At 39.4% G+C, this 19193-nt stretch overlaps 1 protein-coding gene across 3 annotated transcripts in view; it reads left to right on the forward strand.

Annotated features, from left to right (window-relative positions):
• Nucleotides 1-19147, forward strand: part of cnga3a (cyclic nucleotide gated channel subunit alpha 3a) — a 22100-nt gene extending 2953 nt beyond the window's left edge. The window contains exons 2-9 of one of the 3 annotated variants that reach the window (XM_058403302.1): nucleotides 9602-9740; nucleotides 10171-10272; nucleotides 10823-10999; nucleotides 11235-11285; nucleotides 13832-14038; nucleotides 15005-15106; nucleotides 15193-15299; nucleotides 15389-19147. In XM_058403302.1, coding sequence (XP_058259285.1) covers nucleotides 9640-9740; nucleotides 10171-10272; nucleotides 10823-10999; nucleotides 11235-11285; nucleotides 13832-14038; nucleotides 15005-15106; nucleotides 15193-15299; nucleotides 15389-16791 — 2250 coding nt within the window. In that variant the 5' untranslated portion in view covers nucleotides 9602-9639 and the 3' untranslated portion in view covers nucleotides 16792-19147. Of the gene's footprint in view, nucleotides 1-9601; nucleotides 9741-10170; nucleotides 10273-10629; nucleotides 11000-11234; nucleotides 11286-13831; nucleotides 14039-15004; nucleotides 15107-15192; nucleotides 15300-15388 lie in introns of those variants that run through there. The other 2 variants (XM_058403300.1, XM_058403301.1) reach the window with 2 other exon arrangements.
• Nucleotides 19148-19193: the final 46 nt, after the last annotated feature.

The following is a 19193-nucleotide window of genomic DNA, read 5'->3' on the forward strand; positions in this document are numbered from 1 at the left end:
AGTGAGACATGCAGGCGTTATAGTGAGACATGCAGGCGTTATAGTGAGACATGCAGGCGTTATAGTGAGACATGCAGGCGTTACAGTGAGACATGCAGGTGTTACAGTGAGACGTGCAGGTGTTACAGTGATACATGCAGGCGTTATAGTGAGACATGCAGGCATTACAGTGAGACGTGAATGCTGTTACAGTGAGATGTGTAGGTGTTACAGTGAAACATGCAGGCGTTACAGTGAAATGTGCAGATGTTACAGTGAGACGTGAATGGTGTTACAGTGAGACGTGAATGGTGTTACAGTGAGACGTGCAGGTGTTACAGTGAGACATGCAGGTGTTACAGTGAGACGTGCAGGCATTACAGTGAGACATGCAGGCATTACAGTGAGACATGCAGGCATTACAGTGAGACGTGCAGGTGTTACAGTGAGACGTGTAGACGTTACAGTGAGACGTGTAGACGTTACAGTGAGACGTGCAGGTGTTACAGTGAGACGTGCAGGTGTTACAGTGAGACGTGTATGCATTACAGTGAGACGTGTAGGTGTTACAGTGAGACGTGTAGGTGTTACAGTGAGACGTGTAGGTGTTACAGTGAGACGTGTAGGCGTTACAGTGAGACGTGTAGCCGTTACAGTGAGACTTGTAGGTGTTACAGTGAGACTTGTAGGTGTTACATTGAGACGTGTAGGTGTTACAGTGAGACGTGTAGGTGTTACATTGAGACGTGTAGGTGTTACATTGAGACGTGTAGGTGTTACATTGAGACGTGTAGGTGTTACAGTGAGACGTGTAGGTGTTACATTGAGACGTGTAGGTGTTACAATACCTTGCAAAAGTATTCATACCCCTTGAACTTTTCCACATCTTGTCATGCAAATAAATATCTGAAAAGTGTGGTGTGTACTTGTATTCACTCTGTGAATTTGTATTCATTTACTCTGATGCCCCCTAACTAAAATCCTGTGGAACCAATTTCCTTCAGAAGTCACCTAATTAGTAAATAGAGTCCTCCTATGTGTAATCTCAGTATAAATACAGCTGTTCTGCCCTTAGAGGTTTGTTGGGGAACATTAGTGAACAAACAGCATCATGAAGCCCAAAGAACACACCAGACAGGTCAGGCATAAAGTTGTGGAGAAGTTTAAAGAAGGGTTAGGTTATAAAAAAAATATCCCAAGCTTTGAACATCTCACAGAGCACTGTTCATTACACCATCCGAAAATGGAAAGAGTATGGAAACTGCAAACCTACCAAGACATGGTCATCCACCGAAACTGACAGGTCAGGCAACGAGAGCATTAATCAGAAAAGCAGCCAAGAGGCCCATGGTAACTCTGGAGGAGATCCATAGCTCAGGTGGGAGACTCTGCCCACGGGACAACTATTAGTGGTGCACTCTAAAGCCATAAGAAGTTCTGTTTGCAGTTTGTGACAAGCCATGTGGGGGACACAGCAAACATGTGGAAGAAGGTGCTCTGGTCAGATGAGAATAAAATTGAACTTTTTGGCCTAAATGCAAAACACTATTGTGTGACAGAAAACTAACACTGCACATCACCCTGAACACACCATCCCCACTGTGAAACATGGTGGTGACAGAATCAGCAGGGACAGAGAGGCTGGTCAGAGTTGATGGGAAGATGGACGGGGCCAAATACAGGGCAATCTTAGAAGAAAACCTGTTAGAGTCTGTAAAAGACTTGAGACTGGGGTGGAGGATCTCCAGAGCTACAATAGAACGGTTTAGATCAAAGCAAATTCATGTGTAAGAATGGCCTGGTCAAAGTCCAGACCTAAATCCAATTGAGAATCTGTGGCAAGAATTGAAAATTGCAGTTCACAGACGCTTGAGCTATTTTGCAAAGAAAAATGGGCAAAAAGTTTTACTCTCTAGAAGTGCAAAACTGAGAGACATACCCCCAAAAGACTTGCAAAAGGTGGTTCTACAAAATATTGATTGAGGAGGGCTGAATACACATACACACCACACATTTCAGATATTTATTTGTAAAAGAATATTTCTGGAAAACCATTGATCATTTTCCTTTCATTTCAGAATTATGTGCCTCTTTGGTCTATCACATAAAATTCCAATAAAATATATTTATGTTTGTGGTGGTAACATGACAAAATGTGGAAAGGTTCAAGGGGTATGAATATTTGTGCAAGGTATTGTACATTATAAGGCGTTACAGTGGAACATGTAGCTTTTATATACTTGCAGGAGTTACATTTTAGGTGTATGTGTTATAATGAGAGCTATAGGTGTTATAATGAGAGGTGTAGGTGTTATAATGAGACGTGTAGATATTATAGTGAGACGTGTAGACGTGTAGGTGTTACAGTGAGACATGTTGGTGTTATAGTGAGACATGTATGTGTAATAGTGGGATGTGTATATGTTAGAGTGAGATGTGTAGGTGTTATAGTGAAACGTGTAGGTGTATAAAATGTACACATTATAGTGAGATGTGTTATAGTGAGATGTGTAGGTGTTATAGTGAGATGTGTTATAGTGAGACATATAGGTGTTATAGTGAGATGTGTTATAGTGAGATGTGTTATAGTGAGATGTGTTATAGTGAGATGTGTTATAGTGAGATGTGTTATAGTGAGACATGTAGGTGTTATAGTGAGATGTGTTATAGTGAGATGTGTTACAGTGAGACATGTTGGTGTTATAGTGAGACATGTATGTGTAATAGTGGGATGTGTATATGTTAGAGTGAAACGTGTAGGTGTATAAAATGTACACATTATAGTGAGATGTGTTATAGTGAGATGTGTTATAGTGAGACATATAGGTGTTATAGTGAGATGTGTTATAGTGAGATGTGTTATAGTGAGACATGTAGGTGTTATAGTGAGATGTGTTATAGTGAGATGTGTTATAGTGAGATGTGTTATAGTGAGATGTGTTATAGTGAGACATGTAGGTGTTATAGTGAGATGTGTTATAGTGAGATGTGTTATAGTGAGATGTGTTATAGTGAGATGTGTTATAGTGAGATGTGTAGGTGTTATAGTGAGATGTGTTATAGTGAGATGTGTAGGTGTTATAGTGAGATGTGTTATAGTGAGATGTGTTATAGTGAGATGTGTTATAGTGAGACATGTAGGTGTTATAGTGAGATGTGTAGGTGTTATAGTGAGATGTGTTATAGTGAGACATGTAGGTGTTATAGTGAGATGTGTTATAGTGAGATGTGTTATAGTGAGACATGTAGGTGTTATAGTGAGATGTGTTATAGTGAGACATGTAGGTGTTATAGTGAGATGTGTTATAGTGAGATGTGTTATAGTGAGATGTGTTATAGTGAGACATGTAGGTGTTATAGTGAGATGTGTTATAGTGAGATGTGTTATAGTGAGATGTGTTATAGTGAGACATGTAGGTGTTATAGTGAGATGTGTTATAGTGAGATGTGTAGGTGTTATAGTGAGATGTGTTATAGTGAGACATGTAGGTGTTATAGTGAGATGTGTTATAGTGAGATGTGTTATAGTGAGATGTGTTATAGTGAGACATGTAGGTGTTATAGTGAGATGTGTAGGTGTTATAGTGAGATGTGTTATAGTGAGACATGTAGGTGTTATAGTGAGATGTGTTATAGTGAGACATGTAGGTGTTATAGTGAGATGTGTTATAGTGAGATGTGTTATAGTGAGATGTGTTATAGTGAGACATGTAGGTGTTATAGTGAGATGTGTTATAGTGAGACATGTAGGTGTTATAGTGAGATGTGTTATAGTGAGATGTGTTATAGTGAGACATGTAGGTGTTATAGTGAGATGTGTTATAGTGAGATGTGTTATAGTGAGATGTGTTATAGTGAGATGTGTTATAGTGAGATGTGTTATAGTGAGACATGTAGGTGTTATAGTGAGATGTGTTATAGTGAGATGTGTAGGTGTTATAGTGAGATGTGTTATAGTGAGATGTGTTATAGTGAGACATCTAGGTGTTATAGTGAGATGTGTTATAGTGAGACATATAGGTGTTATAGTGAGATGTGTTATAGTGAGATGTGTTATAGTGAGACATCTAGGTGTTATAGTGAGATGTGTTATAGTGAGATGTGTTATAGTGAGATGTGTTATAGTGAGATGTGTTATAGTGAGATGTGTTATAGTGAGACATCTAGGTGTTATAGTGAGATGTGTTATAGTGAGATGTGTTATAGTGAGATGTGTAGGTGTTATAGTGAGATGTGTTATAGTGAGATGTGTTATAGTGAGACATGTAGGTGTTATAGTGAGATGTGTTATAGTGAGATGTGTTATAGTGAGATGTGTAGGTGTTATAGTGAGATGTGTTATAGTGAGATGTGTTATAGTGAGATGTGTTATAGTGAGACATGTAGGTGTTATAGTGAGATGTGTTATAGTGAGATGTGTAGGTGTTATAGTGAGATGTGTTATAGTGAGATGTGTTATAGTGAGACATGTAGGTGTTATAGTGAGATGTGTTATAGTGAGACATGTAGGTGTTATAGTGAGATGTGTTATAGTGAGACATATAGGTGTTATAGTGAGACATGTAGGTGTTATAGTGAGATGTGTTATAGTGAGACATATAGGTGTTATAGTGAGATGTGTTATAGTGAGATGTGTTATAGTGAGATGTGTTATAGTGAGATGTGTTATAGTGAGACATGTAGGTGTTATAGTGAGATGTGTTATAGTGAGACATGTAGGTGTTATAGTGAGATGTGTTATAGTGAGATGTGTTATAGTGAGATGTGTTATAGTGAGATGTGTTATAGTGAGACATGTAGGTGTTATAGTGAGATGTGTTATAGTGAGATGTGTAGGTGTTATAGTGAGATGTGTTATAGTGAGATGTGTTATAGTGAGACATCTAGGTGTTATAGTGAGATGTGTTATAGTGAGATGTGTTATAGTGAGACATCTAGGTGTTATAGTGAGATGTGTTATAGTGAGATGTGTTATAGTGAGACATGTAGGTGTTATAGTGAGATGTGTTATAGTGAGACATGTAGGTGTTATAGTGAGATGTGTTATAGTGAGACATGTAGGTGTTATAGTGAGATGTGTTATAGTGAGATGTGTTATAGTGAGACATGTAGGTGTTATAGTGAGATGTGTTATAGTGAGATGTGTAGGTGTTATAGTGAGATGTGTTATAGTGAGATGTGTTATAGTGAGACATGTAGGTGTTATAGTGAGATGTGTTATAGTGAGACATGTAGGTGTTATAGTGAGATGTGTTATAGTGAGACATATAGGTGTTATAGTGAGACATGTAGGTGTTATAGTGAGATGTGTTATAGTGAGACATATAGGTGTTATAGTGAGATGTGTTATAGTGAGATGTGTTATAGTGAGATGTGTTATAGTGAGATGTGTTATAGTGAGACATGTAGGTGTTATAGTGAGATGTGTTATAGTGAGACATGTAGGTGTTATAGTGAGATGTGTTATAGTGAGATGTGTTATAGTGAGATGTGTTATAGTGAGATGTGTTATAGTGAGACATGTAGGTGTTATAGTGAGATGTGTTATAGTGAGATGTGTAGGTGTTATAGTGAGATGTGTTATAGTGAGATGTGTTATAGTGAGACATCTAGGTGTTATAGTGAGATGTGTTATAGTGAGATGTGTTATAGTGAGACATCTAGGTGTTATAGTGAGATGTGTTATAGTGAGATGTGTTATAGTGAGACATGTAGGTGTTATAGTGAGATGTGTTATAGTGAGACATGTAGGTGTTATAGTGAGATGTGTTATAGTGAGACATATAGGTGTTATAGTGAGACATGTAGGTGTTATAGTGAGATGTGTTATAGTGAGATGTGTTATAGTGAGATGTGTTATAGTGAGACATGTAGGTGTTATAGTGAGATGTGTTATAGTGAGACATGTAGGTGTTATAGTGAGATGTGTTATAGTGAGATGTGTTATAGTGAGATGTGTTATAGTGAGATGTGTTATAGTGAGACATGTAGGTGTTATAGTGAGATGTGTTATAGTGAGATGTGTAGGTGTTATAGTGAGATGTGTTATAGTGAGATGTGTTATAGTGAGACATCTAGGTGTTATAGTGAGATGTGTTATAGTGAGATGTGTTATAGTGAGATGTGTTATAGTGAGACATCTAGGTGTTATAGTGAGATGTGTTATAGTGAGATGTGTTATAGTGAGATGTGTTATAGTGAGACATGTAGGTGTTATAGTGAGATGTGTTATAGTGAGATGTGTTATAGTGAGATGTGTTATAGTGAGATGTGTAGGTGTTATAGTGAGATGTGTTATAGTGAGATGTGTTATAGTGAGATGTGTTATAGTGAGACATGTAGGTGTTATAGTGAGATGTGTTATAGTGAGATGTGTTATAGTGAGATGTGTAGGTGTTATAGTGAGATGTGTTATAGTGAGATGTGTTATAGTGAGATGTGTTATAGTGAGACATGTAGGTGTTATAGTGAGATGTGTTATAGTGAGATGTGTTATAGTGAGACATGTAGGTGTTATAGTGAGATGTGTTATAGTGAGATATGAAGATGTTATAGTGAGACGTGTAGGTGTTATAGTGAGATGTGTTATAGTGAGATGTGTTATAGTGAGATGTGTAGGTGTTATAGTGAGATGTGTTATAGTGAGATGTGTTATAGTGAGATGTGTTATAGTGAGACATGTAGATGTTATAGTGAGATGTGTAGACATGTAGGTGTTACAGTGACACGTGTAGATGTTAAAGTGAGACGGGTATATGTTATAGAGAGACATGTAGGTGTTATAGTGTGACGTGTCGGTGGTATAGTGAGACGAGTAGGTGTTATAGTGAGACATGTAGGTGTTATAGTGAGACATGTAGACGTTATAGTGAGACGTGTTATAGTGAGACATGTAGGTGTTACAGTGAGACCTGTAATAGTGAGATGTGTAGGTGTTATAGTGAGACTTGTAGGTGTTATAATAAGACGTGTAATAGTGAGACGTGTAGGTGTCACAGTGAGACGTGTGGGTGTCATAGTGACACGTGCAGATGTTATAGTGAGATGTGTTATAGTGAGACGTGTAGGTGTTATAGTGAGCTGGTAGGTGTTATAGTGAGATGTGTAGATGTTATAGTGAGATGTGGTATAGTGAGACGTGTAGGTGTTATAGTGAGACGTGTAGGTGTTATAGTGAGACGTGTAGGTGTTATAGTGGGACGTGTAGGTGTTATAGTGAGACGTGTAGGTGTTATAGTGGGACGTGTAGGTGTTATAGTGAGACGTGTAGGTGTTATAGTGGGACTTGTAGGTGTTATAGTGAGACGTGTAGGTGTTATAGTGAAACGTGTTATAGTGAGACGTGTAGGTGTTATAGTGAAACGTGTTATAGTGAGACGTGTAGGTGTTATAGTGAAACGTGTTATGGTGTGACGTGTAGGTGTTATAGTGAAACGTGTAGGTATTATAGTGAGACTTCTAGGTGTTATAGTGAGATATGTAGGAGTTATAGTGAGACGTGTAGGTGGTATAGTGAGACATGAAGGTGTTATAGTGAGACGTGTTATAGTGAGATATGAAGATGTTATAGTGAGACGTGTAGGTGTTATAGTGAGACGTGTAGGTGGTATACTGATACATGTAGGTGTTATAGTGAAACGTGTTATAGTGAGACGTGTAGGTGTTATAGTGAGACGTGTAGGTGTTATAGTGAGACGTGTAGGTGTTATAGTGAGACGTGTAGGTGGTATACTGATACATGTAGGTGGTATAGTGAAACGTGTTATAGTGAGACGTGTAGGTGTTATAGTGAGACGTGTAGGTGGTATACTGATACATGTAGGTGTTATAGTGAAACGTGTTATAGTGAGACGTGTAGGTGTTATAGTGAGACGTGTAGGTGTTATAGTGAGACGTGTAGGTGTTATAGTGAGACGTGTAGGTGGTATACTGATACATGTAGGTGGTATAGTGAAACGTGTTATAGTGAGACGTGTAGGTGTTATAGTGAAACGTGTTATAGTGAGACGTGTAGGTGGTATAGTGAGACATGTAGGTATTATAGTGAGACTTCTAGGTGTTATAGTGAGATATGTAGGAGTTATAGTGAGACGTGTACGTGGTATAGTGAGACATGTAGGTGTTAAATTGAGACATGTAGGTGGTATAGTGAGACATGAAGGTGTTATAGTGAGACGTGTTATAGTGAGATATGAAGATGTTATAGTGAGACGTGTAGGTGTTATAGTGAGACGTGTAGGTGGTATACTGAGACATGTAGGTGTTATAGTGAAACGTGTTATAGTGAGACGTGTAGGTGTTATAGTGAAACGTGTTATAGTGAGACGTGTAGGTGGTATAGTGAGACATGTAGGTGTTATAGTGAAACGTGTTATAGTGAGACGTGTAGGTGTTATAGTGAAACGTGTTATAGTGAGACGTGTAGGTGTTATACTGAAACGTGTTATAGTGAGACATGTAGGTGTTATAGTGAAACGTGTTATAGTGAGACGTGTAGGTGTTGTAGTGAAACGTGTTATAGTGAGACGTGTAGGTGTTATAGTGAAACGTGTAGGTGTTATAGTGAAACGTGTTATAGTGAAACGTGTTATAGTGAGACGTGTAGGTGTTATAGTGAAACGTGTTATAGTGAGACGTGTAGGTGTTATAGTGAAACGTGTTATAGTGAGACGTGTAGGTGTTATAGTGAAACGTGTTATAGTGAGACGTGTAGGTGTTATAGTGAAACGTGTTATAGTGAGACGTGTAGGTGTTATAGTGAAACGTGTTATAGTGAAACGTGTTATAGTGAGACGTGTAGGTGTTATAGTGAAACGTGTTATAGTGAGACGTGTAGGTGTTATAGTGAAACGTGTTATAGTGAGACGTGTAGGTGTTATAGTGAAACGTGTTATAGTGAGACGTGTAGGTGTTATAGTGAAACGTGTTATAGTGAGACGTGTAGGTGTTATAGTGAAACGTGTTATAGTGAGACGTGTAGGTGTTATAGTGAAACGTGTTATAGTGAGACGTGTAGGTGTTATAGTGAAACGTGTTATAGTGAGACGTGTAGGTGTTATAGTGAAACGTGTTATAGTGAGACGTGTAGGTGTTATAGTGAAACGTGTTATAGTGAGACGTGTAGGTGTTATAGTGAAACGTGTTATAGTGAGACGTGTAGGTGTTATAGTGAAACGTGTTATAGTGAAACGTGTTATAGTGAAACGTGTTATAGTGAGACGTGTAGGTGTTATAGTGAAACGTGTTATAGTGAGACGTGTAGGTGTTATAGTGAAACGTGTTATAGTGAGACGTGTAGGTGTTATAGTGAAACGTGTTATAGTGAGACGTGTAGGTGGTATAGTGAGATGTGTAGGTGTTATAGTGAAACGTGTTATAGTGAAACGTGTTATAATGAGACGTGTGATGTGTGTGAGGCTCAGCTCTTTGATCCTGTTTAATATTCAGACTCTTCCACTGAGTGTATTTTTAGGTCCGGAGCTCAGATGGCAGACGCTGGGATCAGTATTTTGAACACACTTATAACTGCTGCTGCCACATGTACAGTTCTCCATTCTGATTGGTCATCAGGTGTAACTGCAGCTCAATCACACTATAACCCATGCTTTGTGTTTGTGTGCAGTGTTGTAGCTGAATGTTCTAACAGTAAAAAGGAGAAGAATGGCGAAGATCTGCACCAAGCGCTCTTACCCGTCTCATCACCGGCTCTCAGTCCGGGCCTCCACTGACGAACTGGACCAAATCGATAACCGCACCAGCAGGTCGGACATTACATCAAATCTCATTGTTTATTTTGATTTCATCTTGGTTTTTTTGTTCTCACATGCAGACTTTTCTTAAGCTGAAGGTCTGAAGCTAGACAACTGAAGTGAAATATTAATCACAGCGTTTTTGTGTTTATACACATCCAAATTATTTCTATTACTTTTTCTATAAAAGAAAAAGTCCTTTTCATTGGGTGCGTGTTTAAACAGCTCTTCATAACATGATTACATTATTCATGACCCAACGAGGGTCAGAAATATCTGGACAGGCCACGCCCACAGGAGACTTTAGCTTTAGACCTGCTAGCGTGTCCTGTGTTGTGAATAATCTCATAAACCGCCATCACTTTGTCCCCCATGTTCATGTTTGTCACCTAATTTGTGACCGGAATGTTTAACATGATGTTCATTCATCTACACATCTCAGGACACACTCGATATGCGACGACACCATCTCTGATATGAACAGGGACAGTCAGCTCCAGGAGTCTCGCAGGAGCTCCTTCACAGGGGCAGGGGCCATGGCTCGGTAACACACACACATACACACACACACACACCTCCATCACTGTTACTAGGGCTGTCAGATTCCTTTTGCAAACTTTAAATTATTTAAAATATTGAATATTTGCATATTTAATAAATATTCAATAACTTTAACTCAACTATATATGCTTGTAACACCAGACTGACAGCTCTACCATCTACACATCCCCTTCCTCTAGTGCAGTGATTCCCAAACCTGGACCTGATCTGTTATCACTTTAAAGACAGATCAGATCCGATAAATCCTATTGGGAAAACACTGATTTATAGAAAATAAAACACACTGCGTGAAATGCACAACTCTCTCTCTCTCTCTCTCTCTCTCACACACACACACAAAATTAATTGTGATTTCATTAACAATTAGAGATTGGTTTCTTTCTGGATTCTGATTGGTTTTCCTACTTCGTGGTGGTTACAGTAACTCAATTTTCCAAAAAGAAGCTTTGTATGAGTTGTGCATTTGACAGAATAGGATGCTACATACTGTACCGAGAGAAGTTGTTGGTGTCTGACCTGTCCTGCTGTCCCAGGCTGTCCCACTTCCTGTTCATGCTGAGGAACTGGGCGTCTCACAGGCTACAGCCCGAGGTCGAGCGCCCCGACTCCTTCCTGGAGCGATTCCGGGGTCCCGAGCTCAAAGACCTCTCAAGCCGCGGGAGCAACGCCCGCTCCTCGTTAGGTCACCCCGAGCGACCTCACAAGAGGAAGTAAGTCACGGTGTCGCTTCTGCAGGTCAAATAATAAATAAGCCTTCATAACAAGGATTATTAGATTATTAGTTAGAATTATAAAAAGTAGCTGTAGATCATAGATAGGCAGACAGATAGATAGATAGATAGATAGATAGATAGATAGATAGATAGATAGATAGATAGATAGATAGATAGATAGATATAGGTTTTATTAGAAATAATAACACTAAAATGATTCTTTCCTCTGAAGTCACTGGCCACTTGCACTTTACAACACCAACAACTGCAACAACACAGACGAGTAAGTATTTAACTGTATTTACAGCCATGTAGCACCGCTTCTTTATGCAGTTTTTGCAGTTTTTAGCAGTAGGTCTTGCTAGAAATGGATTAGTATCAATATACAGTTTTTACTACAGCAGAAAATTAAAATTAATATTAAAATTAATTTGAACTACACTATATTGCCAAAAGTATTCGCTCACCTGCCTTGACTCGCATATGAATTTAAGTGACATCCCATTCCTAATCCATAGGGTTCAATATGACGTCGGTCCACCCTTTGCAGCTATAACAGCTTCAACTCTTCTGGGAAGGCTGTCCACAAGGTTTAGGAGTGTGTTTATGGGAATTTTTGACCATTCTTCCAGAAGCGCATTTGTGAGGTCACACACTGATGTTGGACGAGAAGGCCTGGCTCTCAGTCTCCGCTCTAATTCATCCCAAAGGTGTTCTATCGGGTTGAGGTCAGGACTCTGTGCAGGCCAGTCAAGTTCATCCACACCAGACTCTGTCATCCATGTCTTTATGGACCTTGCTTTGGTCACTGGAGCACAGTCATGTTGGAAGAGGAAGGGGCCAGCTCCAAACTGTTCCCACAAAGTTGGGAGCATGGAATTGTCCAAAATGTCTTGGTATGCTGAAGCATTCAGAGTTCCTTTCCCTGGAACTAAGGGGCCAAGCCCAGCTCCTGAAAAACAACCCCACACCATAATCCCCCCTCCACCAAACTTTACACTTGGCACAATGCAGTCAGACAAGTACAGTTCTCCTGGCAACCGCCAAACCCAGACTCGTCCATCAGATTGCCAGATGGAGAAGCGCGATTCGTCACTCCAGAGAACGCGTCTCCACTGCTCTAGAGTCCAGTGGCGGCGTGCTTTACACCACTGCATCCGACGCTTTGCATTGCACTTGGTGATGTATGGCTTGGATGCAGCTGCTCGGCCATGGAAACCCATTCCATGAAGCTCTCTGCGCACTGTTCTTGAGCTCATCTGAAGGCCACATGAATTTTGGAGGTCTGTAGCGATTGACTCTGCAGAAAGTTGGCGACCTCTTCGCACTATGTGCCTCAGCATCCGCTGACCCCGCTCCGTCAGTTTACGTGGCCTACCACTTCGTGGCTGAGTTGCTGTCGTTCCCAAACACTTCCACGTTCTTATAATACAGCTGACAGTTGACTGTGGAATATTTAGGAGCGAGGAAATTTCACGACTGGATTTGTTGCACAGGTGGCATCCTATCGCAGTTCCACGCTGGAATTCACTGAGCTCCTGAGAGCGACCCATTCTTTCACAAATGTTTGTAAACAGTCTGCATGCCTAGGTGCTTGATTTTATACACCTGTGGCCATGGCAGTGATTGGAACACCTGATTCTGATTATTTGGATGGGTGAGCGAATACTTTTGGCAATATAGTGTATATTCAATAGGCCTGTATTCTCAGATTATATTAAAAGTTTTATTTCTGCTTCTAATTTAAATTTACAATAAAATGTGTATGTTAAGTTTGAGAGTTTCAGTCTAAAAGTAATTCATCAAGCATTTTAATATAGTTGTGTAAATTATTGCTAAATTTAAAACGTTTAATGTTTCAGTTTACACACTTTTAGAAAAAACTTGTAGGTTCATTTAAAGACTAACTTACTAAGACCACAAATAAAAAACAGACAATATATTTATTTAATATTTAAATTATTATTAGCCCTAATTTTAAGACTTTTTTACTACAATGAATAAATAAATAAACAACAAAAAACTAAAGAGTTTTGGGAAAATTGGTTTTGTTAATCCTAATTTTTCCTTCTTATTTTTTAGGTTAAGAGTAATTCACCAAGCTTTTTAATAAATGTGTGTATGTTAGTCCTTATTTTAGGACTTATTTTAGTAAAAAATAAGAACATTAGTCTAGATTTTAAGACTTACATTTTCAATTTTTATTCTTAAAAAAACAGAATAAAAAAAAATGTTTTGTTTGTTTGTTTGTTTTTTTGAACAAGGCCTTATTTTAAGACTTTTAATTTTATAGTTTGTCTGTGTTTGTTACAATGTGTAGTCTAAAAGTCTTGGCATAAAAATAAATAAAACACCAGAAAATGTAGTAAAATTTAAGACTTAAGACTAATTTTTCAGTCCAGGCCTGTTTATAACTTGGTTCGTTAGTATTCATTTTAAGAAACTATTTTTTTCTGTTTAAAAATAAATCACTGAACTTTTATCCCATTGTGCACCCTGTTCCTAATCTTAGAGGTGAAGTCTAATTATTTTAATCTAAAAACTTAAGACTCTAATAAAAAATTAGAGTAATTCAGTAATTCAGTAAAATTCAGTAATTTACAAAGACAAAACAAACATCTAGAGATTTAAATCTACATGTTATATTAGTTGGTAAGAGTTAGCATTACTAAGTTTGCAGTAATGGACATTCTGTGTGTGCCAGTGTTGCCCCCTATAGGTGGAATAAATTAGTACACCCTGGTAGAATAGTGCTTAGGTCTTCTGTGGTCCCTAGCAGGAAACACTGAAATCTGTTGAACTGAATAAATTCAAAACTGTTGCCTTTAGCAAAAAAGAGGAAACTAAGAAAGATGAGAAAAAAGTGGAAGAGAAAAAAGATGGGGACAAGAAGGAAGAGAAAAAAGATGAAAAGAAGGATGAGAAAAAAGATGAAAAGAAGGACGCAAAAAAAGATGAAAAGAAAGACGAGAAAAAAGATGAAAAGAAAGACGATAAGAAGGATAAGAAAGATGATAAAAAGGCAGAAGAGCCCAAGTAAGTATGAACCAGGTAACAGGTAAATGTTTAAACACGCCCACTCACTGTAGGAGACGTAAGAATCACCAAAACACAATTAGTATTAAAATCTGCCTTGTACCTGATGTGGTCCATCTGTGGGATGGGGTGCCAATACTTTGTGTCTCTATAGCGACCTGTATGGTAGGCGGAGCTAATAAACTAAACCAGGGGTTTTATTTAATGTGACTTTATATGGATTTTGTGAAATTCAGTCACTTCCAATTGAAAGTAGGCGAAAAAAAAACTTTCTTTTTAGTTAAGGCAAAAGTAATGGCACCCCAGAAAGGGGAAGCAGTTATATGAAGATTTCGCTCATGCTGTGTTTAACAGGCGTTCTTTCACAATTTAAGCACCATTTTGATGTTTGCAGCTCTCTGAGCTTTTTGTAAGTAAAATACATACCCATCAGGCATAACATTATGACCACCTGCTTAATATTGTGTTGCTTCACCTTTTGCTGCCAAAACAGCCCTTACCCATCTAGGCATGGACTCCACTAGATCCCTGAAGGTGTGCTGTGGTATCTGGCACCAAGATGTTAACAGCAAATCCTTTAAGTTGCAACTGACCACTGCAGACCGGGAACACCCCACAAGAGCTGCAGTTGTGGAGATGCTCTGATCCAGTGGTCTAGCCATCACAATTTGCCCCTTCATCAAACTCGCTCAAATCCTTACACTTTTTTCTTGCTTCTAACATCAACTTTGAGGACAAAATGTTCACTTGCTGCCTAATATATCCCACCCACTAACAGGTGCCATGATGAGGAGATACTCAGTCTGATTCACTTTACCATAATGTTATGGCTGATCGGTGTACATTGTGCCAGGAACATGCCTGGTCATTTATGACTGGTTTGGCTCCAATGATTAAATAAATAAAGTGATAAATGCTGCACTGTTTGTAGATCTCTGATGCTTATTAAAGCTTCGTATGTTTTAGGAAACACCCATGGGTCATGGATCCAGCCACAGACACATACTATCGATGGCTAGTGATAATAGCAGGGCCAGTGTTTTACAACCTGATGATGCTCATAACAAGGTCTGAATTTGAACTTGGCTCATTTTGTAAAGCTTAATTGAATGGTGGTGGTGGGAGGAGTTCTTACGTTCTGCTTCTTTCTATAGAGCATGTTTTAATGAGCTTCAGGACTCGTACACGACTCTGTGGATGGTCCTGGACTACTCCTCAGATTTGATCTACTACATGGATACGTTTGTGAGATCAAGAACAGGTAAATAGGAAAAAATAGGAGATGTTAGAAGGATTTTCAAAAATAAAAATATAAGAGAATGAAACTGAATTATTATCCATGATTTATAGGTTTCCTAGAGCAAGGACTTCTAGTGAAAGATACCAAGAAGTTAATGGAGAATTACAGAAAAATGGCACAGTTTAAATACGACGTCTTCTCCATGCTCCCAACGGATATTTTCATGATCAAAGTGGGATACAACAACCCTGAACTACGTTTCAACCGCCTCTTCAAAATGGCGCGGCTCTTCGAGTTCTTCGATCGAACCGAGACCAGAACTAACTATCCCAACATCTTCCGTATCAGCAACCTGGTACTGTACATCCTGGTCATCATCCACTGGAATGCCTGCATCTTTTTCGCTATTTCCAAAACCATTGGCTTCGGGACAGACACGTGGGTGTATCCGAACATCAGTCATCCGGAATACGGGCGCCTGGCTAGGAAATACATCTACTGCCTGTACTGGTCCACGCTCACCCTCACCACCATCGGAGAAACCCCGCCTCCGGTCAGAGACGTCGAGTACTTGTTTGTGGTCACCGACTTCCTCATCGGAGTACTGATCTTCGCTACGATCGTCGGTAACGTGGGTGCCATGATCTCCAACATGAACGCGTCACGCGCCGAGTTCCAGGCCAAAATCGACTCCATCAAGCAGTACATGCAATTCCGAAAGGTCACCAAAGATCTAGAGGCGAGAGTCATCAAGTGGTTCGATTACCTCTGGACGGAGAAGAAAACCTGTGACGAGAAGGAGGTGCTGAAGAACCTTCCCGACAAGCTGAAAGCGGAGATCGCCATTAACGTCCATCTGGACACGCTGAAGAAGGTGCGCATCTTCCAGGATTGCGAAGCCGGGCTGCTCATTGAACTGGTCCTAAAACTTCAGCCTCAAGTCTTCAGCCCTGGAGATTACATCTGCAAGAAGGGCGACATCGGACGAGAGATGTACATCATCAAAGAAGGGAAGCTCGCCGTGGTGGCAGATGACGGCATAACACAGTTTGTCGTGCTCAGTGACGGCGCGTACTTCGGAGAGATCAGCATCCTTGGAATCAAAGGAAGCAAAGCCGGGAACCGGAGAACCGCAAACATCCGCAGTGTAGGCTACTCCGACCTCTTTGCCCTCTCCAAAGACGACCTAATGGAGGCGCTGACCGAGTACCCGGAAGCTAAAAAGGCGCTGGAGGAGAAGGGGAAGGCTATCCTGAGGAAGGACAACCTCCTGGACGAGGCAGCGGCCGGCAGCGGAGCCGACCCCAAAGATCTGGAAGAGAAGATCTTACGACTGGAGAGCAACCTTGACTTAATGACCACCAAGTTCGCCAGACTGCTAGCAGAATACACGTCCTACCAGAGCAGGATCAAGCAGAGGATCACCAACATGGAGAACAAAGTGAAGACGCTGAGGGAGGAAGATCTCTCCGAGGTGGTGGCCGACAAAAAGGAGGAGGAGAAGAAAAAATAGGCCACACTTTCTGGAAGACAGGAGGTTTTATTTAAAGGTTCTACATGTTTATATTTTTTTGTATACGAGTGGTTTTCAGTTTTATTTATGTGTACAGACTGTAGATCTTTAAAGGTTAAATATGTTTTCCAAAAAATGTACTGTAGATTATATGTGATCTGTGAATGATCTACTTGTAGCTTCTTTAAAGATGTTTTTCAGTCTCCACTGCATCTCTTTACTCCAAAGTAAACACTCCTGACACTGGAGACCCCTTCCGTAAATGAATCCTGAATCCAGCAGCACCGTGGCGTGAATACGATTCGTAACACCTAGTCTATAAGATAGAAGACTTATCAAATGTAACGGAACGCCATCCTGGAGAAATAAACTGAGATCCTTTTTTTATTTCTGTCTTCAGACTTTAAACACAGCAGTTCAGGAGAATGAGGTGAGGGAGTGATGAGAGAGGAGGACAGGAAAGGAGGAGAGGGGTAAGAGAGAGAGAGAGAGGAAAGATATTTATTAGCATCAGGATTGTTCTCGATTTCTGCACCAAATATTTTGGCCAGAGCTCAAAATTTATAAAATTACTCTGCCAATTCAGAAAAACCCCAACTACTTTTTACTCTATTGTTCCTGATAAGAATATTAAAAAGCATAAAAAGATAAAAGGAATGAAGGAATGTTAAAGAGAAAGGTCCAGAAAAACAGGATTAGGAATATTTTCTTGAAACGTTTCTCAACTGGAGATCAACATCTGCCTCTTGACCACCACTCACTGATTTAATGCTGTGTTAGTGAGACATTCACCGGATATCATCACAAACCTCTCCTTTAATTTATTGTTCATGACAAAGCTTAAAAGAATTCAAGAAGCCCAAGTTCATTCAGAAAAATCTCATTTTTCTTATTCCTTATAAGCTATATGTAAATGAACAGATATGAATAATACAATTTAAAAACATAATTTATTCCTGCCTTTTATGTCTTTAATGTTATTTATTTTAAAATTGGGGATTGGGTTCAGAAACCATTTCAACTAGCACCAGAATTTTCCCTCCATGTTGGAATGATCACATTTTTTATTCTACAGAACTGCTCTACACACACTATATTTATAATTTATAGAAGAAATAACCTTCTGGAATAATCTGTTTCTCAGACACACTGCTGAGGGACTGAAAGATTGCTGTTCTACTTAATCAGTGACACTGATTATAATTCTGACTGATCTGGTTCAGATCAGGTTCTGGTCACTGAAGTAGAATATTAATACATCACTGCCACCTAGTGGATAGATTTCAAACTGCAGCGACAAATAAACAAACAAATAAATACACACTGCCGCTTTATTTGTTATTTTTAGTTCAAAGAATATGTAATTCTTTATGGCATGGATTCCACCAGACATTCCTTCACATTACTGGTGCGAATCTTCTGTTCTACTGCATCTCAAAAGCTTTCTAATGAACATCAGATCTGCTGATTGAAAAGGACACTGAAGCAACTCACCGCCATGATCATGGAACCAGGTGATTTGTGTGCACTGGTCATCTAAGATAACAAGCTCCACCAGCACCATGAACGGTTCTTTCCAATCTCCATCAGTCCAGTTCAAACTGCTTCAGGTTGCAGTTCTTGGCTGACCGCAGTGGCTCTGGACTAGACTGGTCTACAGAACTTCACCACTCTTTTATGATTATTCCTCATCTCTGAGATGAAGGACAATGACTACACTACCTACACTGTTAATGATCTTGATGTGGAAAATCCGCTCAAGCAGGAAACAAAGTGAGCTTGAGGTAATACAGAGATTTGTTCAGTCTGCTAGCACGCTTTGCTTATGATGGTGAGGAGCTTTGTGATGATGGTGTGTATTATTTTCTCTGAGCCTTATACCACAATCAGACTTTCATCCTTAACTTTGTTGAAGTCACTTGTAGTTTGTGCTTGTGGGCGTGGCCTGTCCTTTTTTTTTTCTTTTTTTGGTGATTGTTGTCCTGATGGCAAACGGTAGAAGCTAGATATTAAAGCTGATTAATTACAAACAAACTAAATGACACACCAAACAGGAAATCATTATATGCAATCGTCAGAGCAGAGGAATGACACAATGAGACTAATTTGCATAAAACTGAGAAATTCAAAATGTTCACATTGTTGCTGAAAGAACTGCTCTGTGCCACCCCTGTACATAGAACACAGAAGAACCGCCCATCGCTCGCACTAGTACAACAGAGACAACGACATGTCTTCACGTTGAAATAATAACAAGAATCATGGACATCTCTCTCTCACTCTCTCTCTCACACGGTTTTTTCAGTTTTTTTTTAATTTATTTAAGAATAACTTGAAACAATCAATTAAATGCTTTCATTCTCAATATCAAGTTCTTTAATGTGAGTGCTGTCAGCAGTGGA

The sequence above is a fragment of the Hemibagrus wyckioides genome, linkage group LG11, assembly GCF_019097595.1.
Source record: "Hemibagrus wyckioides isolate EC202008001 linkage group LG11, SWU_Hwy_1.0, whole genome shotgun sequence".
In the NCBI taxonomy this organism is placed as follows: Eukaryota; Metazoa; Chordata; class Actinopteri; order Siluriformes; family Bagridae; genus Hemibagrus; species Hemibagrus wyckioides.